At 39.5% G+C, this 25,550-nt stretch overlaps 1 protein-coding gene across 1 annotated transcript; it reads left to right on the top strand.

The window, feature by feature from the left end:
• Positions 1–361: 361 nt before the first annotated feature.
• Positions 362–23,934, top strand: C7 (complement C7). Its single transcript, XM_010395204.4, has 18 exons — positions 362–567; positions 861–916; positions 1,617–1,692; positions 2,620–2,761; positions 3,562–3,703; positions 4,477–4,615; positions 5,276–5,398; positions 6,563–6,806; positions 7,452–7,565; positions 7,992–8,158; positions 9,168–9,396; positions 9,972–10,143; positions 10,510–10,597; positions 11,819–11,951; positions 12,735–12,926; positions 15,086–15,182; positions 20,103–20,287; positions 22,239–23,934. The coding sequence occupies exons 1-18, from the start codon at positions 562–564 to the stop codon at positions 22,424–22,426; spliced, it is 2,493 nt and encodes an 830-aa protein (XP_010393506.2). The 5' UTR covers positions 362–561; the 3' UTR covers positions 22,427–23,934.
• Positions 23,935–25,550: the final 1,616 nt, after the last annotated feature.

The raw sequence follows: 25,550 nt of genomic DNA, 5'->3' as shown, positions 1-25,550 counted from the left end.
ATGCAGAACCAGGCTAGAATTGACCAAAACTTGCATTCAGATCCATAAGCCGATTTTCATGTGAAATCCGATACACAAAAATCAGCATGACTGCAGAAGTGGAGAATGAAGATTTGTGCTTATAATGAAACCTTAGCAACATCAGCTTTATTCTAGAGCACGTCTTCCTGCTGCAGCTGTGAATTCAGCTGTGGTGTAGTGTATGTGGCCTGGGATTTCTCAAAAGTCTTGTTCAGGGGAAAGAAACTATGAGAGAGAAGATAAGTGCTCACAGTTTTCTGCCAGCCCTAGTTAATATATCCAAGCCTTGATTTATATGTCTTAAAAATACTGAGCAGCTCCCAAAGCAGGCTGCATCCCTAGAGAGGACTAGATGGGTTAAGGTTAAAATTCCTTGGCAATATTCACCCCTTTTAAGGAAAGAACAGCAGAATAGCAAGGCAGAGCGAGAAGAGATGAACAGCAACAGACAGACTGACTGACTCCTTTGGCATCCAAATTGAAAATGCTGGAAGTGCATTTTCCCTGGTAATTGCTGTATATCTGAGTATTTTGTCTAACATGAAGGTAAGACAATTGCTTACTTAATTTGTACTGATGAAGTGAATATGGAAAGTGCAGTGAAATATTAATTTATATGGAGAAATAGCTGGAAAAAGTAATTGGACAGCATTGCAAGAAAGAAGAAAAATAAAAAGTGAGAACTTGCACAACAAAGCTGAGAAAATCAGTGTGACATTCTCCTTTTGTTTCTTAAGCTGACTAGTGTATAGATTGCAGAAACCTTGAACAACTGCATGAGCTTAAAAAGGGACGAAAAAGCAGAAAAGCAAAGTAAATTTGCTTTTACTTCTTTTCAGGTGCTGGGGATTTTTCTGTTGCTGGAAGTTTCAGGATTCTTTCCCATTTTTTCCAGGTGAAAATTTATTTAATAAATTACATGCTGAAGGTTAAGCATGTATAATTGTGGTGCGTGATGTGGGACAGAGCTTCAAGGGGTCATCAAGTATATTTCCTGGGAGAAATACGCATTGTTCGGTGTCAGCTCTACCACTGCCACCAGTGGGGACAGCAGTGGGACATTATGTTGTCCTTTAACTTCTACCCAGAGGACTCAGCCAGCCCTGGGGAAGAGAGCGCACAGTGGTGGTGTGAGGCACAGCAACCCATGTCTGTGAAACAGCCCAGCTTACCCCAAGCCAGCCCCAGTCCCAGGGACAGGTCGAACCCCCAATGCCTCCCATGGAAACTGGCAGTTCTTTTGGTGCTGATCTTTAGGCTAGCTGTATGTGTCTAGTTTCTTCTTTTCGATGGCCAGAAAGCCCAAGCTGGGACTGATTTCATTCTTGCACATGAAAAGCTAATACAAGTGGCTTTAAACCTGGTCATACCTCTAATTATTATTGAAGATCTGCTTTGCCTTTTAGGAAAGTTTTGCACTCATGGTTATGGATGGCAATCCCTGATGATCTTCCTTTCTCTTTTCCTTTGGATTTTTTTTTTTTTTGGTTTTTGTTTGTTTTTGTTTGTTTCTGTTTGTTTCTGTTTGTTTGGGTTTTTTTGTTTCGTTTTTGGTTTTGGGTTTTTTTGCAACGCAAAAACCAATACTGGAGCAGCCCTTCATCTCCCGTCCATTGCCGCTGGAATTCTTTTGGCCCTTGGTCGGAGTGCAATGGCTGTACTCAAAAACAGGTATAGATGGACACATCTTTTCTGTATTCATAACCTCATAAGCATATACTTTTTTCTCCAGTAATTAACAAGCCACTCTATCATTAAAACCCCAAATCAGGTGTCAGACAAAAGCCCCAGCAGAACAAGAAGGCTGAAGACCAAAGAACTAAGAAGATAAATCCTCCAGTCTGTCCCAATATGTTTCCTTTCAAAGCTATGATGCTCATGTTTTAAAATAATTTGTGCTCTCTTTATTTTGGTGATAGTTTCAAAAAGCTCAGCTGAACTGTCTGGTAAACACAGATATTCCTTCACTGATGCTGGTTTGTGCCAATTTCACTGATTTTTCATTAGTGGCATCATGTCACAAGGGAAGAAAACTTGGTTGCAAAGTATTACCTTCAATGAAAAGAAGTTGGTGATTTTTACACTGCAACTTTATTGATGTGCAAGATGCTTTTGATTTTCCTTCTCATTTACTTTGATGTTATATCAATTAAGGAGGGATTAGTCAAAATTAAAGATGTTCCATAAGACAGTGCTTACTTTTTTTAGAAACAAGATCTAGCCCACTTGATGTAAGATTTTATCATCCTCCTTAATGACATTGTTTACTTTGAAGAACTTAAGTTCATATCAGGCATGGTTAGTCCTATTAAAAATGCAAAAAAACCCACCTAAATTTCTTAGCAGCTTTCTCTTGCCTTCAATTACATATTACATTTTTGAACAAACCAAGACAAGCTCATGAACCAGTTTAAAGACCTTGTAGATAAAAGACTTGTCTATTAACTTGAGAGTTTGCTACCATATTATGGTAATACCAGGTGTGGTTGTTCTTAGAAAAAATAGTGAATGTCTAGAGTAGTAGCATTGTCTTCACAGTAGCAAACTATTCTGGCTTTGCATCAGGATTTTCTAAGATCTCCTTTGATTTGCATTCAGATTAGGAGACGGACAGTGGCAGTTTATGGCCAGTATGGAGGAAACCCGTGCTCTGGGGATGCCTTTGAAACAAGACCATGCACCCCCAGAAGGGGATGCCCAACGGAAGATGGCTGTGGTGATCGGTTCAGGTGTTTCTCAGGTACCACCCAAGACCAGTTTCAATATTTTCTGGTCATGAAGTTAAGAAAATAACCTTGTTATCTTTCAACTTTAGTAAATGGGCAATGTATTTGCAGAATTCTTGATCTACAGATGAATTTGACTTAGGTGAATGTTTCCTTTGTTTCCAGCCTCGATTATGCATGTTTTTAATTTCATCTGGAGTATTGAAGAGCATTGAAGATAATATGCTGTAGCCCTGGTACCTTCTCTAACTCATTCTGCCTTACTCATTTGCCCCAGCGAAGAGGTTTTTTCATTATAAGAAGGTAGTTAAGGAATGCAACCTTAGATTGATGTCTCAAAGCTGTTCTAGGCTATTTCCAAACATGAAATGACCTGGATCATGGAAACTAATGCTCCATAAAATGCATCCAAGCGGCTCCCATTACCTTCACAGAAGAGCATATTATCTCGTAGATAGGCATTTATCACAAAGGACCATGATGAACATGTTTTGGTGCTACTAGAGAGACAATCATAGTTAATCACAAGTGATTGGGTCAAAGGGTGAAAGCTTAGGAAGTAGATCTAGAAGTCAACTGTTTCACTGATATATCATAAGCCTTGAATGGCTATGGCTCTCTTGAGTGTGCTGTGCACTATTTCTTTATGTCCACATTTAATGTTCCACAAGGCCTCGTGGGCACAGGCTGTTCATCATGGGAGTGAATATGCTAATTAATGTAGTAGATTAATAGGACCTCTGCTTTGATTTTAGGTGATCTATTTTTAAACTAACAAACATTTCTTTCCTGATGCATGTTTGTTCTGATTTAGGTCAGTGCATTAGCAGATCCCTAGTGTGCAATGGCGATCAGGACTGTGAGGAGGATGGTGCAGATGAAGATCGATGTGAAGAGAAGAGAACTGTATGTGATATTGACAAAACGCCTCTGAATTCAGAACTCACAGGAGCAGGGTAATGCTCTGTGCTGGGCTCAGTAGTACCAAAAGCACTTATATTTTGATGTGTTTGCAAGTTCTGGGTGTACAGGTAGATTTCCTGGGCTTATGGTAAAACATCCCATATGCAAGTGTTCAGTACAACTGCTTCCACCAAGCCAGTGGTTCAGTGCAGGATGAACAGGTCCTTTGACTTGAAGCACAGAATAAAGCTTTCAGTCTTTTGTTCCTGCTGTTGAAAGACAGCTATTAAGATATGAAATCAAGTTTCAACTAGCAACACGATCTTCAGCATGGAAAAAATGAGCCAGCAATGCTCATTCTTTTTGTTCACTGTTGTTGCATTTAGCACTCTAGATTCACATGGATTTCTGTTTACAAATCCCAACTGCAACCTGGCAAAATAATTAAGTTTCTGTGGTGTTGCTTTATCACTTGTTATGTAATATACTTCCGATATAATAAAATCCCCCACATTTTGAAACACATGCCCTGTTTTTTCTGTGTGGCAGCAGTTGTTCAAACAATAAAACTTAAAATCACTTGAGATAGATATGAATGTCTTAATCTATAGAGATAACGACGTGTTAATTTTTGTTGACAAATAAGACCAACATTTCACTTTCAGTGTTGTAACATGCTGTGCATACTGCAGTTCTGCATGTATAGAAATCTATCAGGTGATAACCCCTTGGTTAAATCAGCCTGTGATCATGATTTGCAGATGCATCACTCAGTTATAATGGCTCTGTCATCTTTGTCTTAGTGGCATATTTTTTCTTCTTGTAGCTTTGATATTATTATTGGTGAGACTAAAGGAAGAGTCATTCATACAAAAAGCTTTGGAGGGCAATGCAGAAAGGTCTTTAGCGGCGATAGGAGAGAATACTACAGGCTGAGTGAAAGTGTTCTCGCTTACAATTTTCAGGTATGTTTCCATTAAGCATAGCTTTGTATTTACGTCAGGATTCAAACTGGGAGAATGATACAAAGCTTACAGGGGCCCTTGGCAGGTACACTTCCCTAAACACAGCTCACTGACACCTGTACCTTCTCTGCAGTTGCTTATTATTTTGAAATACATATTGGTGTATGTCTTGCTGAAATAAAAAGTAAAAAAAAGATTAATTCCTTAGATGTGATTTCTAAATCTCTCAGTTAGACTGAATGTAAAGCTAATCTCCTTAGGATAAGCAGTGGCCTGAAGCACCCTAAGAAATGCTTTGGGGGTGAAATACAGGGCTTTGACTTGCTTTGTGTAGATGTTCCAGAGATGTTTTGTTTGAAGTCACTGTCTCAGTGATTTGGTTTTTCTCACATTTATCAAAAGCATGCCAAACAATCCATAATGTAGTTTACTTCATAGCATAAATACTTGAGAGATATATATATGTATATATCTATGAATGAATGCATTTCCAAGTTTTTCTGATAGCGTGCAGTGCTTTTTATGAAATCTAAAATGGATTCAGCCTGAAAAACATACCAACTTATTTTGCGTCAGTAAGGCCTTGCTCTACTCTGTAAGTTATCATTTTTAAATCCTACACAAAGCTCTTCATACAGACGTCTATCTTTCACCTTCTAGGTTAAAGTTCAGAATGATTTCAGTTATGAGTTTTTCAACAGCACCTGGTCTTATATGAAACGCGTAGATAGGTATGAAAATTCAAACAGATACAAACACACACAGAATGAAAATCTGCAAAAGGTATGTATAACTTGTCACTATAGCTTAATATTTTGCATAAATATTTTCATCATTTTATTAATGTATTTTTGTAGTGAGATGAAAATGTTTATTTTATAAAGACATTTTTGGCACAAAGTACATGACAGTAAATATCCCATAAAACCTTTAAAAAGAGATCACTGGTTTGTTTATCAATCCAGAAGAGTTGGCTGCTGTTTCTTCTTCCTCTGCCTTACCTATTTAGTAGTAATTTATTTATTTACTATCTGTTTTTCTCCCTATTTAAGGGAGAAATCATTGGCTTCTTGTCATAATTGATTCATCTTTTTTTTTTTTTTTCAAGTGGTTTATTGTCCCCCTTTTTTTTTCTGCTACCTTTTGGTCAGTATCTTGGAGCAAAAAGATTGAAATAATTCTGTGGTTAAAATTAACTTATTTTATAATGCATTTTCCATTAGTAGAACTCCATTAAGAGAGATACCTGGTGTCTTTAACAGCCAGGATGTCACAGTGGTTATGCCTTTAACTTATTTTAAAAGGAACATTAGATGAACAATTTGAGAGTAATTTTCTATTATGAAGTACAACCTCTATCTTACAGCAAATAAAATCAAGTAAAAAATGTATGCATTTTATGCCACCCAAGCAGACACTAACAATGACATATTTTGAGACTCAGCACAACCAAGTTCAAAAGCACCTTTGAGAGTCAGAAGTGAACAGTATTGTATAGGGATATCCGATTTTATAATTAAGCAGCATCCTCAAAATGGCTAGAGCCCATTACAGCAAAAGGCTTACCTAGACAAAACAGTGCAAAGAACAAGTGTACTGCCTGTGATTTTCTTTCAGTCGACGCTTGTTAACCTTCTTCTGCCAGGCTTCTGATTCTGAAAGCCACCATTAGCTTTGAAGAGTGATATTCTCCTTTCTACCTTGTCCTTATGCTAGTTTTTAAGTACACAGGAGGAAAAGAAAGATGTTGCAGCAATTATAAATAAAGGTCCAACCATATTTCATGACTTCAGGGTGTTCTTTTTGCATTTACTGTGTTGCTTAGACATATCTAACAGCTCTGTAAAGCTGTTGGTTAGTTGCCAACAGAATGTGTGTGCCATCTGGCTATTAGGAGCCATTCAGATAGTGACATGGAGCATGACTGATGGCTTTTCCTTCCTCCAGAGTAAGCAGCTGATGGTTGTTGAGAACAGTGTGGAAGTTGCTCAGTTTATTAACAACCGCCCAGACTTTCTCACTCTTGCGGAGCCTTTCTGGAAGGAGCTGTTCAACCTTCCAGTTGTCTACGAGTACAGCGTCTACCGAAGACTTATTGAACACTTTGGGACACACTTCTTACAGTCTGGGTCTCTGGGAGGACATTACAAAGTTATTTTTTATATGGATACTGACAAAATGAAAGCAGAAGGTAGAGTACTTGACTATTTGTTGCAGAAAGCAAAGTCAGTAATCAAGAATAAAGATTTATATGCATGTTTTTCCAGCTAATGTCTAAAATCAAGTAACAGACTTATAGAAGTTACCACATTCTCTTCATGGGCAAAAGAAAGAAGACTATAAAACGTGCTGAAACCATGGCATTTAATTCTAGATCCATGTTTGTGACCTGCAGTGCTCTGGATAGCAAAAATTTGATAGTCAGTTTAGGACCTTCTCAGGCTAAACTTGAATATAAATCTCAAACAGTAATAAAGCTTAAAGGTTACATGGAGATGAAGGTTGGGTAAAAAACTGTGTAAACCAGAAGAAATTCCAAACAGAACAAACATCAGAGTGGTGCTTATAATGGCAATCAGTTGGAGCAGTGCTGTAAGGGACTGCTGAGAAAATAAATGATGCTGTAAACTGTTCCCAAATACACCTCACACCTCTGTGCCTTCATCCATAAGCTTCAGCAATGTGTGGATCTTCCCACAGCACACAAATCCTAGTTAGTTACCTTCTAATTTAAGTGTAGTACTTCATGACCTCTCTAGCCAGAGGGAAACTTGGAAATGAATCCAACAAACTTTCTGTGTACAGTATTGTTAATGGATGGATGGATTATCTGCAGGTGTCAGCATAACAGACTTGTACAAGTGTACCACATCAGGCTGGAATGCACTCATTGTGAGAAAGAAGAAAAAGGAATGCACCAAACTAGATGAACTTCTACTGACTTCTTCAGGTAAATGTTCAAAAGCGACTCACACAGTTGTCATGTATCCATCTGTCATCTCATCCTAAATAGCTGTCAAAATGAGGAGCAGGTGCTGATAACTTTGTTGAATTCTGTCCTAACATGCTGAACCCAGACATCAAGTGTCTGGCTTAAAAGGCTCTCCAGCAGTTGTCAATTATTGCTAATGCTTTCCCACTAAATAGCACTTTCCTGGACACCCTAAGTTAGAGCTGCCAAGACCCCTGCAAAAACAGATACCTCCTATATATGACCAGTGCAGGAGCTCTTGATCCAGGCACAGGGGCTTGGTTGAACTGTACCAGTGAGTTCTTTCACTACTTGCTAACAGAGTTTTTGTGTGTACTGTTTCTATTTCCATTTGTAAACATAGCAATGCCTATACTTTGTGTATTTCCTATCCTGAATCTGCAGGAAGCAGTGGTAATAAAATTAAAGGAGACCCTTATATTGAAGGAGGAAGCCCAGGTGCTGTTGCTGGCCTTAGTTATCTAGAGCTGGATAATCCTGCTGGGAACAGTCGGATGTACACCTTGTGGGCTGCATCAGTGACAGACTATCCCAGAGTAATTAAAAAAAAGGTAAGGCTATTTTCCTGAAGCAGAGGTGAGCAGATGGGATCACCTCAAGGGGAAAAATTACTAAGCTACAGCTGGTGATTAATCATACCATGGTCTACACTCATTTTGTTTTCATATCATTTTGTAAAAAAGGAAAATACTCAGGAAGAAAGTGCTGCAAAGCCAGTACGATCAGGTGCATCAGAAATCTAAGTCCATTGACAGGTCAATACCAGCCATCAGTGAATTTAGTGGAGTTCTGGTTAGGAATAGAGGGTCACATTAGCATTGGAGAAAGACCAGATTTGAGGTAGCCCCTTTCCTGAAACGCATATGGGCATGTCTGTGTGGCTTCCACTTCACTTGCCAACTTCTGCATATCCCTTTTATCTCTCCACCTCCACTCTGCACCCAGAAGTTTAACATAACTGGAGATTCTCCAGCTCAGACACTTCAGAGCTGGGCATGGCTCTATTCACTGCTACCTTGTCTATGTCCCTTTTGAGAACTGCCCACATAAACAAGAATGGTATAAATCCCAAATATTTCTATTAGGAAGTTTTCAGCTAAATGTAAAAGCATACAATATCATGAAATAGTCAATTTAAAGGCAAAATATTTTCAATTTTTGTTACCTTTGATCACTGTTCAGTTAAATGCCATAGTGGGCTCTTTAAATGTCCTTTTTTTATGCTGGGAACAGCTGGGTGAGAATTCAGGTTACTGTACATTAGAGGTCTGTGTTGTACTTTTATGTCAACTGTATTCTCATAGCTCAAATATGTTTAAACGTGACTGATATACCAGTAGCTTTAAAGGATGCTTTTAAGCAGAACTGCCTTTTCATAAAAAGGCTAATATTAAATACTAACATAAGATTTTAGCTAATTAGCAAATTACAGCAACTAATGTGCTAACTCCCATGTGCAGAAGCATATGTCACAAATTATTTTGCGTGATGAAATGTGCTTATAAACTCTTATATTCCAATCATAACTATTTAATATGCTTGTTTCCCTACTCTGTGTAGCTAACACCGTTGTATGAGCTGGTAAAGGAAGTGCCCTGTTCCTCAGTCAAAAAGCATTACCTAAAACAAGCCATTGAAGAATATATGGCTGAAAATGATCCCTGCAAATGTCAGCCTTGCCAGAACGGTGGTGAGACGGCTGTGGAAGGAACACAGTGTGTGTGTTACTGCAAGCCTTACACCTTTGGAGCAGCTTGTGAGCTGGGAGCTCTCGTGCAAGATCAGCCAGGTCAGCACTCTTCAAAGCTGGGAGTTTAGAAGTGGCAAAATGTTCTCTCCTGCTTCCAGAGTCTGTCTGTCACACTGCATACCCGTGCAGTGGCTGCTAGGGTGAGATATCACTGCAAACAAACAGCATGGGGTGGGTCATGCCAAGCCTGAGTCTTTGTTTAGCATGTCTAAACAGTCCTTAGCAAAGGGCTCATTTTATTATCGGTGTTAAATACAGTGGGCAATACTAACTGCTTAATGCAACCATCTGTAAGTAAGTACATATCCTAAATTAATTGTCAATGATTTCAAAAATTTTACTTTTTAATTTTGTAGTTAGTAGTAGGTGATAGCTGGTTTTATGTTCTCTCATGATCTGATAATATATAGCCTCTGTTAAACTGTGTAAAAGTTGGGGGAAGATGGAAGATTAGATTATTGCAATCTGGAATTTTCTATAAGGGCACAGTTGGGGTCATCACTAACTTTGAACAGCCTGTGCCTTTAAACCACTCAAAGAAAATGGTTTAAAGAGAGAGTGGTTTAAGGAGAGTGGTTTTCGCATTAAACCAAATATTCCCAAATGTTGCACAGGTGTTGTTGATGGACAGTGGAGCTGCTGGTCTTCCTGGAGTCCTTGTTCAGCGGGAAGGAAATCTAGGAGTCGAACCTGCAACAACCCATCCCCGCGTGGTGGTGGGAAGGCCTGCCTGGGAGAGCAGCATGAAAGCAGAGCATGCGAAGATGAAGAGTTGCAGCATCTTCGGTAAGCAATAAAAAACACTTGGGGCACAACTGCTGAAAGATTTAAAATTTTTTTCAGAGGGGTGCATAAACTATCGAATTCAAGGAGATCACTTACTGAGCTTTAATATTTAAGTTGAAAGAAAATGAAATTCAGAAGCTGCGAATGTCATACAAGATAAGGCTAGAAAATGAGGTAGAAGCCAGTAAACTTGACAGCATTCTATTTACTGCTCTCTTGGATAAGCTAGCAGTGCCTGATTTCAATATAATCATGATGTAAATGTATGCATAATAGTCTTGAAAATGGGCTTCACTGAGAGGTGTAGCATTTTGAAAGGAAAGAAGACTAAATTCAAACTAAACTGTACTTTTGTTTGCTTCATAGCTTGATTGAACCACACTGTTTTGATTTATCCATAAATCCTACAGAATTTTGTTCACCTCCTCCTCTCTTAGAAAATGGATTTGTTCAAGTAAGTTATTTCTATTGCTCTGTTGTCTGTTCTATCCCTACCTGCAATGTCTTTTGTATTGTTAATATAGATGTTCACTTGCAAATTTGTATTTCTCTTGGTAAGCTTACTATATAGCAGCTCTTGCAGCATTTTTCACTGTACATGACAGTATCCAAAACTTGATACTAAAAATTGGATAAAACCAAAAAAGCCCCACCTCCAAAACCAGAAAAAACTCTTTGCTTTTCTGGACCATGGTACCTACAGAGAAAAGTCATCTACTTTTCCTTTATTCCATATATGTATTAAAAATTTGCTGAGCCACATGGATTACATATAAAATCACAGCAAACTAGAGAGAAAAAATGCTCAGTCATCCAGGAAGTCCATAACAAAATTATAAACAGATTTTAGGAATCTTCTCTCTGTAACTCACTATTCTACTTTCTTGTTCCCTGGTGAAACGAAGTCCTGGTAACATACTTGGGTCACCACAGCTTAGGCCTATTTAACGAGGGGAACTAAATTCCTCCCTTGGAGGAATGGATTATGCCTTCTTCATGTTATCAGGCTGTCGTAAGTCTCTTTGCTCAATAAATAGATAAAAGGATTAGTTAAAAATCCATTAGTTGCCTCTGCACAACTGCAACCTGAGGAAAAATCCAAAATTTTGCCCTTCCTCTTTTACTAGTGATTTTTTTTTTTTTGGTAATGAGTAGTTGTCTCCTATATTGATATTTTTGGTTCACAGACCAAAGGTAATCCTGAAATTCATGGAGTAGTCTTAATTTTTCATAAGATCTCTCCTTAGAAGACAGTAGGATATAAAATGAGAAAAACCTGTGTTTTCAAGTCTATCATGTTAACTTTTAGAAATCTGATAACATGCCGTCCTAAATATTGGCAAAGCCATATACTCTCCACTGCTCTCCCCACAGCCCAAGGCTGTTCAAGATCTTATCCTGCCCTGCTAATGCTTGATAACAGCCATATTTGCAGTTTGTTTATACACCATCAAGAGAGCACTAACTAGAGTTTCATGCCCCTTTTGATCACATTTAGTGACTTTATAACCAGGATTGCCCCCAATATTCCAGACTCTCTGATCAGTGCATTGTAGAGTAGCAATAATACTTCTCACTCTCCTCAGCTACCGAGTTCTGGAATCCAAGGGAATTCAGTGCTGCTGGTAGTTCTTATATTTTATATCCAAAATTTCACCTGTTTATTGTCTTTCAGAATGCTGAAAACTCCTACCCTGTTGGGAAAAGCATTGTTTATGCATGCAAACATGGATATTCTCTTGTTGGTGAACCTGTTGCTAAGTGTGGCAGTAATTTACAGTGGCAAGTTGGAGAGAGATATTGCCAGGGTATGTCTAACTGATTCTTGTTTTGAAATACAATTCCACTGCTGAATTCCAGTGGACCATCTCAGAACATTTGCTTTTCAACTACAATGGGGGAAAAGACACACCTGTATTTCTTAGTTCCCTAGACATAATCAGGTCTAAATTTACTTTTATTGTGAATCCAGATGTTGTAATGCTGAAGTAGAAACACACCCATAAAGTCTAGTTTTAAGGAAGGCTGAAACTGAGGGAGACTAAATTCCAGCCCAGGACTTACTTTCTGTGGAAACAAACATTGTTGCTTACTTCAGTGCTAGGGCTATATGCAAGAACCATGAGAATTTTCAGCACTGCAGTTCAACAGGATCCTTTCCTCCTTGCAGGCAGGACTGACTGCCCACAAATGCCACTCCACGCTGTTTAAAGGCCGGCCCCTTGTGTACCAGAACATGGTCTCCCTGTATGGGAGACCCCTGTAGGGTTCCATATGTATGATGTCCCTCTACTAGGAAGCTATTGCCTAGTAGGGGACCCTGAACAGAAACATGAGTCCTAAGGACAGGAAAGCCCTCATACAGCTAGAGCTGCACCTGCAGGCAGTAGGAGAAGATACTGTGATGGTGTCCTTAGTTTTGCATGTTTGACTGGTGTGATGAGTTAATATCCTGACTGGTATGTTTCTGCAGGAATGTCAGCTAACCTCACCATTCCATTTGATAAGCAGTTTTGGAAAAGATAAAATACATGACTGCTTTATGTAATCTACTGATTTACTGTAGCTATCTCAAATGCTTCAATCCATAGAAACTGCATGTCTCCTGCCTGACCTGGAGGGGGGTTTGCAAGGAGAGCCATGGAAACCTGTGTACGAGATCGGTGAGAGAATAGCTCTGTCTTGTCCACACAGCATGCACTTGGAAGGGGCACACTCCATTTTGTGTGAGCCCAGCCTCAAGTGGTCTCCTGATGTGAAGACTATCCAGTGCAAAAGACCAGGTAAGCCACTGCAGTCCTCAAGTACAATGCAGGAGTTTCTCTCCTGGAGATTCTTTCCAACTAAGCTTTATATAGTTTAGATATAGACAGAGCTATTGCTGAGACAGTGATAGAGAAGCCATACTCACATCACCAGCAAGAAGCACAGAAAACATGGGGGTGTGTTTTCTGTGGTCTGTTCAAACAAAATGCCTGAAGGCATTTCATTGAAGTTTTGTTAAGGCTTTTTGCTTCCCACTTCCCTATTGCTATCGAGTGTTGTCACTATTTTAAGAGATTGCCTGGGATTTATGCTGTCTATTCTGCCACCCGAATATGTTTCACTTTTCACATGTTGTATAACACCACCACCATATGAACTACACCTTAAGAGTTTTCTATCTAGAAACTGCACCAGAGCCTCTTGTGACAGAGAAAGACAGGTCTGGGTGACTCCTTTTGCTGATCTGGCAGTCAGACAGCTGATACGAAATAAATATCCAGGAACTGGAAGCAATGGGAAAATGCTGCTTTAAGTTCATGATGTTGGCTGTTTAAGCTCTGGTTTGATACGGGCAGGCAGTGGCAGAAAGGGAATGGGCTATAGCTTTGAGCAAGTCTGTCTAAGTCATCTTTTCCAACTGTGGAAGACAAACAAGAACTGCTCTTGAGCACTGCTGTGATGCTGATCAGTGACACAGAGGCACCCAAGCAGCTTGTACTTCAAGCCTGCTACATCTTCTCCTGAGGTCCCAGATGTTCTTGTACACCTGGGGGGACCCTTGACTGGGGACGACAGCCACTGCTGCGGGAGACTAGGCACATCTCCTGCATTTCTTGTCTGTCCTCTCCTTATCAGCCAATGCTGCTGACATTGCCTCACCTGCAGAAAGAGGAAGGTGACAGTCAGGCTTAGACTTTAAAAGGCAACAGTCCTGTGAGATTCCTGGTGTGAATCATCTGCTGTCATAAACACATCAACAGGAAGTGTAGTGATTTTGGAAGGAAGAGCATAGCTGTACATAAATGACTCGCTGCTGCTAAACTGCCAGAGTAGCAGTGCTGAACTGCTGTTAGCAGTTACTTAGGCTTAGCCTTAGTGACTGATTTTCATTTGGTTTTTTGGTTCTTTTGCTAACATCATGTTCTCAAATTCCAGCAATAATTGGGAAGTTTCAAATTCTCCCTTCAGAAAGAAAGAAACAGCTTGTGCTTGGCTGTATGGGAGCATTATATTAGTATAAACAACAAAAGGACAACATTTGGATTAGTAACAGTTAAACACTCGAGTATAAGATAAGAAGGGTAAAAATTATGAAGATAAGTATACACAGACACAGTGGCATACATATGTTTAGATGGGAGTATTTAGTCACTATGCAGCCAACTACTGAAGAGATGAAGAAAATGCAGTGATTTTTGGTGAAAATTTCCCCTCTGAATCTTTAAGGGAGATACTTTTTTAAGAAAGGCAACAATCTAGAGTACTAAATTTTCATGTTAGCAAACACAATCTTAAAAAAAAAAATAAAATCAGGATTAAACCTCCTCAGAAATGGTGTCCATATGGATTTAGCAAAGTCTTGCTGTTAACATGCTACAAAAACCTACAGAGATGTTTAGCAAAATTTAGAGTACAACTCTCTGCTTAAAGAATGGTACATCTGCAAGGATGAAAATTTCCCAAGAATTACCATTATTTTCATTTTAAAGTTGTTACAAAGTGAGGATTGGTGATGGAACTCATAGTTTTCATTATCATCAGTGTAAAAAGATATTTGGGTTACATAGCGGTTTGGATCCTTAGCTTTTTTAGCGAAAGCAGTGAAGTCAATGACTCTGAAAGCTAATGACAAAACTGTTCCCAGCTATGATTCAGCAGTGCTAAATTTGGCAGAAACAAATAACTGCTTCAGAAATTAGATGAATGTTTAAGCTTTAACATAGTACCTGTCTCTTTCCATATGTCTGGTGACCCATGGATAAATTACTGAACAGTAACTTTGCAAAGGGTCATATCTTTTTAATACTGTTGATTACTTCCCTGTAACTTTTAATGACCATGTAGGATGTGACTTTATCATGACTGTGTAATTCAGTGCCTTTTAAACTCAACTGATAATTTCAGAGTAGACCCTTGTTTTTCTGATCCTTGATATCACTGTGTTCTTCTATTTCAGTGCCCAGTGTGAAACCAGAAGTGACAGAGCCTAAATGTCAGCCATGGGAGAAAGTACATCAGTCACAATGTGTGTGCAAAATGCCCTATGAGTGTGGGTAAGTGCAGGCTCAATTTGGCAATTAGATTCTCACTTTATTCAAGACCAATTATATTTCCTAAGTCTTCAGTCCATGACAGAGGAGAAAGCTTTACTTTTATGAGAAGGAGACGTTGTACTTGGTTTGCTTTACAGCTCAATCAGTGTCCTGTTCATCACTTACCTGCCTTGTCAGAACTGTCAGTGGGTTTTAGCAGTGATGGAATTTGTTGGATGACAGAAGGTGAAGGCATAATTTCACTTGATCTGTGAAGCAGATGGAAAAAAATAAAATTATATTTTCAAGATTTAGAGGACTGAGAAAAAGTTAAAACAGAGGCCCTTGGGACACAAACCATCAAAGCAATAAGCTAGTGAAATAAAGCAGATTTCTTTTTACTGCTGAGAGACGAGGGGGTTATGAAAGGCACGGTAATCTAATTTCATCTCATATTTACACAGCAGTTTTCATAGACCAGTCACATCACTTTTCCTGGCCTCATAACTTGCAGATTAGAGTTTGCTATTTCCTGTTTTATCTAAGCCTCTATTCTGCAATAAGCAATGCAGAAGAAATAATGTAAAGAAATGAGTAAGTCTCTCAGTTCCTTGCGAAACACAAAAGTAAGAGAACCAAAACAGGAGTAACAGTGGAAGACACTTGAGACCAAATGGCACTGATGACCAGATGTGCCAAAGAGCTCAGCACTCCAGCATCTGGGCTGGTTTGCATAGACTGGATGACATCTCCTATCAAGTCACTCCTATTAAGTGTGTGTGAGCTCTAGATATGAAATCTGGCCAGGTTTATGTGACTGAGCTGAGTAGTTTGGAAGCTTCAGGATAACAGACCAAATTTGTCTTACCCATGTGTAGTAGGAGGAAGAAACTTTGATGTTGTCTCAAGTGATTTCAAGATAGCAGAACTTTCCATGGAGCATGTGTACTTTCCAGAGGGCACATAGACCAAGAGTGCTCTGATTTTAAGAGCATGGTGACTCTGATTTTAAGACAAAATTAGCACTCTTTGAACACCTCAAAATTAAAATTGGTGAGCTTAGTTCAGATGCAGATACACTGGGTAGCTCCCTAGGGTCTGAGGCCATTGTCTTGCATGCAAAGGTAAGTGCCAGGTTTGTAATAATTCTGCAATCTAAAATGATTCCTATCCTTAAACACCTAAATATTTTACATAGCCTGGTCCTGCTCTTTTTCTCTTGATACTGTACTGTATCTTACTCTTGATACTTACTCTTGATGGCTGTAAACCCAGTTCTGGTTTATGTATGTGTTGAGGTTAGTTACACGGAATACAAGGGGAGTCACAGAGCTAGGGAAGGCCTCGGGCAGAGTCACAATAACCTTGGAAGTTAAATGAACTACATTTAGTTATGCATTGAAGCTTCATTTGTAATTAATCTACTACTCCCGTGTTTCTATTTTCTATAATTATCTTCACAATGGCAAGAATATAGATAACCATCATTCCTTTTACCTGATGCCATTGTTTCACTGTTTTGAAATAATGCCTCTAATGATGGAAGGGTAAATCATAAGCTGTCAAAGCAGACTAATCTTCCAGCCTGTTAAGGCTATAGGAGTAAAGCATGTAAGCAGATCTTGGTCCGATCCCTCCTCAAAGAGCAGAATTAACTTGCTTTGTTGTGGCAGTGACTTTGAACAGCAGCCTCTTCTTTGAAGAGAGCTTGGAGCAAGAAGAGTTCATGTGGGAATTCAGGAACTCCATGGTTTCAGGCCTATCCTCCATCCTTTCACTTTCCAAGAGACTAGCAACAGAGACTGCCCAGAACAGCACAAGAACCCTAGAACTGGCTGGTAATTTGTCCCTCATGGATGCCTTAGGCTGCATCTGTCCTCATCAGTGACAGCAAGGGAATGATCCCCGGCACCAGAGCTGCTAAATTGCTATAGCAGTTCCTGGTAGACCTCTGACAAGGACCAATTCCTGAATAATTCCCAGGCACAGCTCAGGAGTGACTAAGATCAGAGACCATTCTAGTCTGATGCAGTCCCCATCTTCTGAGGAAAGAGGGACACCACTGATCTGTGTAAATTGTCCCCAGCACATGGAAGGGACCAGAGTACAGTGTGTTAATACAGATGTAACCTCAGCCTCCGGTAGCTAAGAACTATCTCCACAGTGAAACATGAGATTTGATAATTTTTAAGTACTATCCCCTCTTTTTTTTCTCCAAATTTATTTGCATAGCATCTATGTCTCTCCTGAGAGTTCTTGGGCTGTGTTATATTAAAACTTCTCATCTCAAATATAGTTCCAGGAAGTTAAAATCATTCCTAGCATGATGGATTTTTCACTTCACCAGAAGTTTCCTACCTCTTATTGCAGGTGAAAGGGAGAGAAGGTATTTATGGACTTAACAGATATTAATTAATTTCTCAAAATATGTGCTTTAGTAAAATATTGTTCTTGTTCTTAACCTTATTTTTTCAGGTAAAAAGTATTGAATTTCTCACATTCACTTTACACAAGGATTATTCCTTGTCTCAAATAATTTTTATTGCACTGTTGGGATGTTGCCAGCCCTGGGAAATATACTTTCTCAGCAATGAGTGCAAATTATTAATTTCTCTTATGAGTGCAGATTCTCCATCCTTTTTCTTATGCATCTTAATATGTTGATTTCCACTGTCTTTCTTCTGCTGACCCAGCTATAGCAAATATGTAAACCACTCTCAAGATAGTATGAGGCATTGAACTCTAGTGAGAGTTTGGCAACATGGTCCATGAACTCCTGGGCTCAAACTTTGGCAGCTGGTTAAATTAGCTCCCTTTCCTCTATTGGGTGTTGCTAATGTGGTGCAAAGCAGACAGATTGTTGAAAAGGTCTGATCTTAATATTTTTAGGTAAATTAAGCTAGCTTCTCTGCAAGATTTTGACCTTACGACTCAGATATTGAGATTTATCACCTAGGCAAGTAAAGAAGACATCTGAACAATTTTAAATATAATTTAGAAATTTAATTACAGATTAGTTGCTTTCCCCGGAACACACTTTGTTCTTTAAAATTCAAGATGATGTATAAACAGGGAGTTTTTCTTATACTTCTGTCTGTAAATATAACTTTCACATAAAAATCAGAGCTCCACTACTTAGGGGCTGTGCAGCCAGATGACCAAACAGTATAATGCATACAAGTGGACCTGTTTCCTTTATCAGGTGCCTGGTGGTATTTTGACCCAGCACAGCAGTTAAGGGACCTGTTGTGGTTGAGGATGCTAACTTAAGTGGGAGATATAATACAATTAATAAAAATATTTGGGCACAGGTAGATACGCCAAACTTTTCAGGCTCAACTAATGAAGTCCACAGAGTATTTTAAATACCTTAAAGATGCACTATGTTACAGGTATCTTAAAATTTCAGTAAAGCCAGCTCTTTTAAATGGCTTCAAAATCATCTTTCTAAGAACCATTCCCAAAACTTGGAGAAGGCTCTTTTCCCTAGTGCCTTATTTATAGATCAAAACCCACTTCCTAATTCAAAGGGAAAAAAGAAAAAAAAGAAAACGAAAAAGAAAAAAAAAAAAAGGAAAGAAAAGTTACCTTAATGCTTCAACATTAAGTCAGCGAGGTTTGAGTTATGGCCTTCTTACTAGACTTCCATCTTCCAAATTCCTCTTCCCTTCTCCTACAGGGGTTACCCTCCCCTTCAGTCAGCCTCATGAAGCTCATTAGGGCCATTTGCCTCTACCTCATAAGCCTCTTCTCCCCACCAAACACCTCTTTAGCTGAGGTTGATTTTCAGAACTGGCCTATTAGACACCAAAAGTTTCAGTGTGAATGTTTGTGAGCTCAAAATGAGGTGCTGTGCTGAAAATTAGGCTAAGAGGCTGAATTTCAAAGCTCTTCATCACCTGGGAGCCTATCTCTGCTCTCTGGTACCTTATGAAGCCCCTTACAAATGTCTGTAAAGTGCATCCAGGAGAGCACAGGCATGCTCTGCTCCAGATAGTCACTCTTTTGTTCATTCCACACAAATGCTGCTGATTGCATTGAGAAAAAGTGGAGAAGCTAGGAGTTCGAGATTAAAACTCAGAAGTAATGGAAAGGGTTTTTTTTCTTCCCCTCCTACACTTGGAACATGAAACACAAATAATGACAACTTCCTGGAATTGAAGTAATGGAAGGGTTTTATTCCTCCCCTCCTACACTTTAGACCATGAAGCACAAATGATGGCAACTTCCTGGAACTGTCCCCAAAGCAAACACCATTTAAGGTTGTCCAAGAATTGTTATTACGAGTTTTAAAAGCTCATTTATGTGGGTGTTAAAGCTCTCTCCGTATTTCAAGAAATAAGCAATTTTTCTGGGTAATTTTTTTCATAAAATTTCTGTGGATATGTATGTGTGTTTCCAGAAATATCTTGGTTTCTGATGGTCAGTCATAAGGTATTATTTAGTAAAAGCTGAGCATTTTAAAGGACAGCAGAATAAAAATCTTAAAGTATATTTGAACACCTTAAAATTAAGAAATACTTATAAAATATTTTAATATATGTACATGTTTGTATATGTCATATATGTATAAGAAGTGTTTTCTGTATATGTACTTATATTCATGCATGTGTCATAAATTAGAGAATAATTGAGATCTGAAATATTTTTAACTAAAGTCTCTCTCACTGCTGCTGAGGACAATGGCAAAAAGACAGTAATATCCCTGTCCTTCAGATGGGACAGATCTTGACTCGGCTGAGGTGCAGCATCCTGTGGAAAAGGAAGAAGTCTGGACTGTCCACATGTCTATGTCTTGATTTCTTTGCTGCACTCAGGATGTACCTAAACAAACAGAGAAGTTGGAACTGGACTCTGAGTGTTTTCCACTCCCTCAGCTCTTTTTAAGAGTTACCAAGATAATGCACATTTAAATAGTGCAATTCCTGCTTTTGTTTTCAGTCCTTCCCTGGACACCTGTGCTACAGATCAAAGAACCAAGAGAAACATGCCTTTAACTGTTTGCAAGATGCATGCCTTGGAGTGCATGGGCAGAAAATACTCTCTGACTGATGCAGAAAACTGCAAAATACCCCAGGCAGCTGAAATACCATGCGGATCGTGCCGTTCATGGGAAAAATGCAATGGTAAGAGATTCTTCACAATTGTAAGCAAAATTGTTCATATAACTAAAAGGAAATCTTTATCCTCAGTTACACATCAGCAGTTGGGTAATTGGTCTGTCCTGGTACGGCAGCTACAGTCCCTCCCAGAAGTACCAGGCACTGCTAAGCTGGCTCAAACCATCATCCAGTGTTTGGTGTCCAAACATGGCAGGAATCTTTAACCCTGGAAAAGAAAACCCTGCAGGATATTGTAACAAAATGTGCTATATGCAGGGAAAGCTTATTCCTAGTCCCTGTTAATCATCCTTTTGGTCCACTTTCTCCTTTGGGTGAAAACCCTGCCCTACTCTTTTTCACTGTATCTACCTGTTTAGATTCCTTAAAACAGCAATTGCAGGAATCCTTACTGCCTGCAGGAGTAACTAATCCTTTCCTGAAATTTGCCAAGCAGTCTCCGCAGCAGGATCCTGTGGTTACGAATTAAAAATCTTACTGTATGCTAGCTAGGAAAGCCACTTACTGTTGTACTTCACTGTCTATGCCCAGTTTCTCATATAATGATTAAAGGTGAGGTCTCTTCCCTCAGAGGAAATAATTCCTGTTTTTTGTAACCTGTCTGCAGTGGAAGTTTTCAAATTCCCTGATTTATTTTCCTTAAGTGTCTTACACTACATTGCATTTAATGGAGGGTTGCCAGGAATGGGAAGATGGAAGTAATAAATTCGGGTTTTAGAAGTGCCCAAGCTAGAGGCACAGTTACTGTCATAATTTGAAAATAAAAAGGATTACTAGATAGGAGTTCATCTGTTTTGTCTAGCTGGGTTGAACAGACAAAAATAATAACAACAACAACAAGAAAAAAATCAAAACTGTCTGGAGCTTTAGCAAAGACAAACACAGGCAAAAAAAAATGCATACAACACCAAAAAAAGACACAGTTAGGAAAATTAAATATCAGGTGGAATCTTCTTACCTGATTGTCACTGATACATTTACACACAGTATTTATAGGGGTAGATCCTTTGATCTTCATGAAACTGTCTTTATGAAAATATAGATACCACTTGTAAGGGTTTGCATGATCAGTTTGTTAGTGTTCAAATACAGATTTCTCATCTTACAAGTTATCTGAGCTCTGGAGTAGTAGATACATGGACCAGTTCAAGCAGTAACATCAGAGAAGCCTTTGAGTGCAGCATCTGAGGCACCTTAAACAAGTTTTTACCACAAGCACAATCAACCTCTCCAAGCAGAGGAAGCCCCAGCAGTGCATGATTTGTTTCCACTTCTAGTTTTTTCACTGAGCCTGAATGTCAGCTAATGTTACTGAAAGAATTAGGGTATTAGGTTAGGGAAATAATGATAGAATTACAGAACTCTTTGGGTTGGAAGGGACCTGTAAAGATCCTCTAGTCCAACCCCCCTGCAATCACCCAGGGCATCTTCAACTAGACCAGGTTGCTCAGAGCCCCATCCAAGCTGGTCTTGAATGTTTCCAGGGATGGGGCATTCACCATCTCTCTGGCCAACCTGATCCTGTGTTTCGCCACCTTCATCCTAACAAATTCTTCTTCATATCTAGTCCAAATATGGTCTCCTTTAGATTAAAACCATTACCCCTTGTCCTAGCATTGCAAGCCCTATTGAAATGTCTGTCCCTATTTTTCCTATAAGCCCGCTTTAGGTACTGGAAGGTGCTGTAAGGTCTCCCCAAAGCCTTCTCTTATCCAGGCTGAACAACCCCAACTCTCTCAGTCAGTCTCTGTAGGAGAGGTGCTCCAGCCCTCTGATCATCTTTGTGTTTGCCTGAGATTCAGCTCCAACTGGTCCATGTCTTTCTTGTGAAAGCTGAGCACACTCCAGAAAATTGCTTTCAGTCTTATAGTTTTCCTGGAAACATTTTAGTCTGTGTGGGTTTTTTTTGATGACTTGGATGCTATCCTGAGTGTTTTTCCTCTGTGCTTTTGTTTAGTGGCATCCAGCATCTGTGTTTGTGATGAAGATGGGCTGTGTGAGGAGGGAGGTGTCCAGGTCTGTGTTGAAGTGAGTGGCTCTGGTGCTCGTCGGACCATGACCGAGTGCGAGGTTGGGCTGCTCAGGTGCCGCGGGGAGACTGTCACCCTTGTCAGCATCAGGCCCTGCGACACGCAGAGTAAATAAGATATGTTACACTTTAGTTTGCTTATTGCTGGGGGATATGTCAAAATGTGTCAGCTCTTGGGCAGGACATACTTTGAACCTTGCTCTGCCAAATGTGAGCTCTGCTGTGAAATCCACTGCAGCTGATGAGACTGTGCATCTGGTCAGCTCTGAATCAAGGCCTGAGGCTCTTCATTAGACAGAGATGCACTTGCCACTACTGCTCACAGCAGAGCTCTTGCTTAGGCACCAGCCTTACCACCGGCAGATTTACTTCATATTTCCATCAGAATTAAAAAAATATTGCTGAAGTGCAATTGCCAAAATAGCTATTATAGTGATGGATTACCATGTCTGACATCATAAATATGTTTTTCTTAAAGCCACAGAAACATATGCTTGCACTGAGTAGATTTAGATTAGCAAAAACATACAGACTCAGCTTTACAGTGGAAGAGGTATGATTCTTCTCTTTTAATAAAACAGCTTCTTTCTACCATGCACTACTCAGTTGAGCAAACAGTCTGCACACAACTGAACCTGTTGTTGAGCCTGATGCACTTAAAGGTCAAAACAATGTGCATTAGTAGTAATGCGACATTAAACAATGAGAATACATCTATGCTTGCAGCTTCTCATATACAGAACCACTTCATGAAAAATCACCATTTTACATTGTCATTATTATTATTATTGTGAGCTACACTTGTAAGCACAGGTAACTCAGTTGCATTTGTCACATGTATTTATGTTTGTGCCAAGACTGGTTTCCTTAAAGGCCGTTGCACTAAGAGGGCTTCTGCCTTAGCAAAACTTTCTCAAAGGCAGCTATTAGGGAAAACACATCTTTACAGCAATGAAGACATTCTGCATGCAGTCCCCTTGGAGATACCATTGGCTAATCTTCAAAGACTATTCCTGAATAAAAGAAGTCTCCTACACTCTTTCCTCACATAGCTAAGCATTCTCTCTGGCATAGCTGGGCAGTGACATCTTTGCTTACATATTGCAAGTCCATTCTGGTAGCCATGCTGGCAGTCCCATCCCTTCTGACTATTCTTGGATGCAAACAAGGGCAAAGGGCTGGATAGCAAGTGGGTGTTCAGCCAAGTGCAGTACTACCAGCATGTATGATATGTATGTATGCTTTTACAGCAACAGATTTTATTTCTGTCAGTAATATAGTAAGATTAAATATCTCTTTTGATTATCATGTTTCTACTAGTAGCGTTCTTGCATAAACCTTACCCTCAGGTGGAAAAGCTTTGCTTTCTGTGATGCTGGCAATAAGGAGTAAGCCAGAACAAGAGTGGCTTTCCTTGGAGTCTCTCTCTGTGGGGGTAGCCATGTTGGAGGGGAAGGTTGTCACACACTAACTGAAAGGATCTCCTGACATTTATGACCATTATGCTGTCTGAAAAATAGGGGTGGGTGGTGGGGTTTGGGTTTTTTTCCTTTTTGAGCAAATAATAAATTTTTGTGAATGGCACACAGATGAAAACAAGTAGAATAAAATCCAAATAAATTTATCAGCTATTTTCTCTTTATTATTTGCCCCGGAGTAGCAGGTAATAGTTTGTAGAGCACCCAGATGTTTGTTTACTTGATTAGTCTTAAGTCTCTTGTCTACAATTTCTAACCTTTTTCTTGTGGCATTTGGCACAACATGTGATTGGACCATGAGTCCACTGGGTAACAATAGCTTCTATAGCTGCTGAAGGCAAGAAAAAAATCACCTGGAAATTTCCTGATAGATAGCACAGAAATAATAGTGACTTGGTGATTCATGTCTTCAAACATAGGGAAATGTGGAAAACCGGCACAGAGCCTCAAGAAATGTTGAGAATTCCTGTTCCAAGAAATAATAAAGTTACCTGATAATCATCTCAATACATCAGCAGGAACAGCTCTCCGTGTCCATAAAATAAATTAGTCTGAGATAAGGCAGCCAAAATATTAATGAAGGCTGCATTTCAGATGCTTCATTCAGTCCCTGACATCTCTATTTATCTGACCCATCTAAATCTTTGCAAAGATCCTTTTTGTCTCCTTTTTCTTTCTAAGTACCCACTCCATCTTTTCCCCTCCTACTTCTCAGCCCAGTCAGCTCCTTCTCTGTAGACTCCTCACAGACACATTCCCTCCTCCTGCCAGTCTGCAGGTGTCCAGCAAGGATCTGCTCCCCTTCCTGCTGTGATACCACACTCCTTTCCCTGCCTGACTTGTGAATTCCCTGCCCCATTAGGGGCGTTTCAGTTTCGTCACCCCTCCTGAAAACCTGAGTGTGTCTTACAGCATTTTAGAATAGACATTATGGGCTTTTTCGCTTTTGTATTTTTTTTAGCCAACCAGCTGACTGTCTAATGCTGCATGAGAGGAAAAGTAAGGTGAATAGGTAGAAGTTTTCTTCAAAGCAATATGACTATCCATTGAAAGAAAAACAAGTTAATGTAGGATCAGTGTCTGGGATGACACTGTCCACTCACACAATCATTCCTGTAGTATGCAGGTCTGCTGGCCACACTTTGTCCCTTTCAGTACATAAGCATCTCCAGTCACTGTGGTCCACCACATTGATATTAAACTGACAAGCAAGTCTTGGTAAGAAAGCAAAATCAGATGAGTGTCAGATGAGAGGAACAACAGAGGGACCATGGTTCCATGAAATCAATAAGCTTAGCAAAATTACCTGGCAGAGAGTGGTAAACCCCTTTGTTTTACCTGAATTAAATAACCATGTATTTGCCCTATGACCATTTATCAGGATACTTGGGAGGAGTTTGATATTAGATGACCTGAGCTTTGGGCAGCTGTGGCAGATAAATTTAACTCAGATGAAGGTAAGGTAAACAGATCTAGGTAGGGTAAGCTTGTTATCTGTACTGCTGAGATCATCTGAAGCCAGTGACTTGGAAGATACCACAAACTGCTCAGTAAAAAAGCCTGCCTGGTTCAGAGCAATAGGTACAAGAACAGAATGGAGGGACCTTTATGAATGCTGAAAAAATTCCTCCTAGTTAATGTTATTTGGTAAACAGTATCAGCATGTGGGGTGAAATTCAGCCTTTGCTGCTGCCTTCCAAAAAAGTGGTCTGCTGAGCAGCAGCACTATCAAAACCTGGTTTTCTAGGAATTTTTTTGTTGG

The sequence above is a fragment of the Corvus cornix genome, chromosome Z (assembly GCF_000738735.6).
Source record: "Corvus cornix cornix isolate S_Up_H32 chromosome Z, ASM73873v5, whole genome shotgun sequence".
Lineage (NCBI taxonomy): Eukaryota > Metazoa > Chordata > Aves > Passeriformes > Corvidae > Corvus > Corvus cornix.
This window is presented reverse-complemented; position numbering and strand designations above follow the sequence as displayed.

What these genes read in the sequence shown, in the direction of transcription:
- C7 (XM_010395204.4), top strand. An exon ending in TTCTCGCTTACAATTTTCAG is followed by an intron (nt 4,616 to 5,275) that starts GTATGTTTCCAT and finishes TTCACCTTCTAG; the next exon opens with GTTAAAGTTCAGAATGATTT. An exon ending in AAAATGCCCTATGAGTGTGG is followed by an intron (nt 15,183 to 20,102) that starts GTAAGTGCAGGC and finishes TTTTGTTTTCAG; the next exon opens with TCCTTCCCTGGACACCTGTG.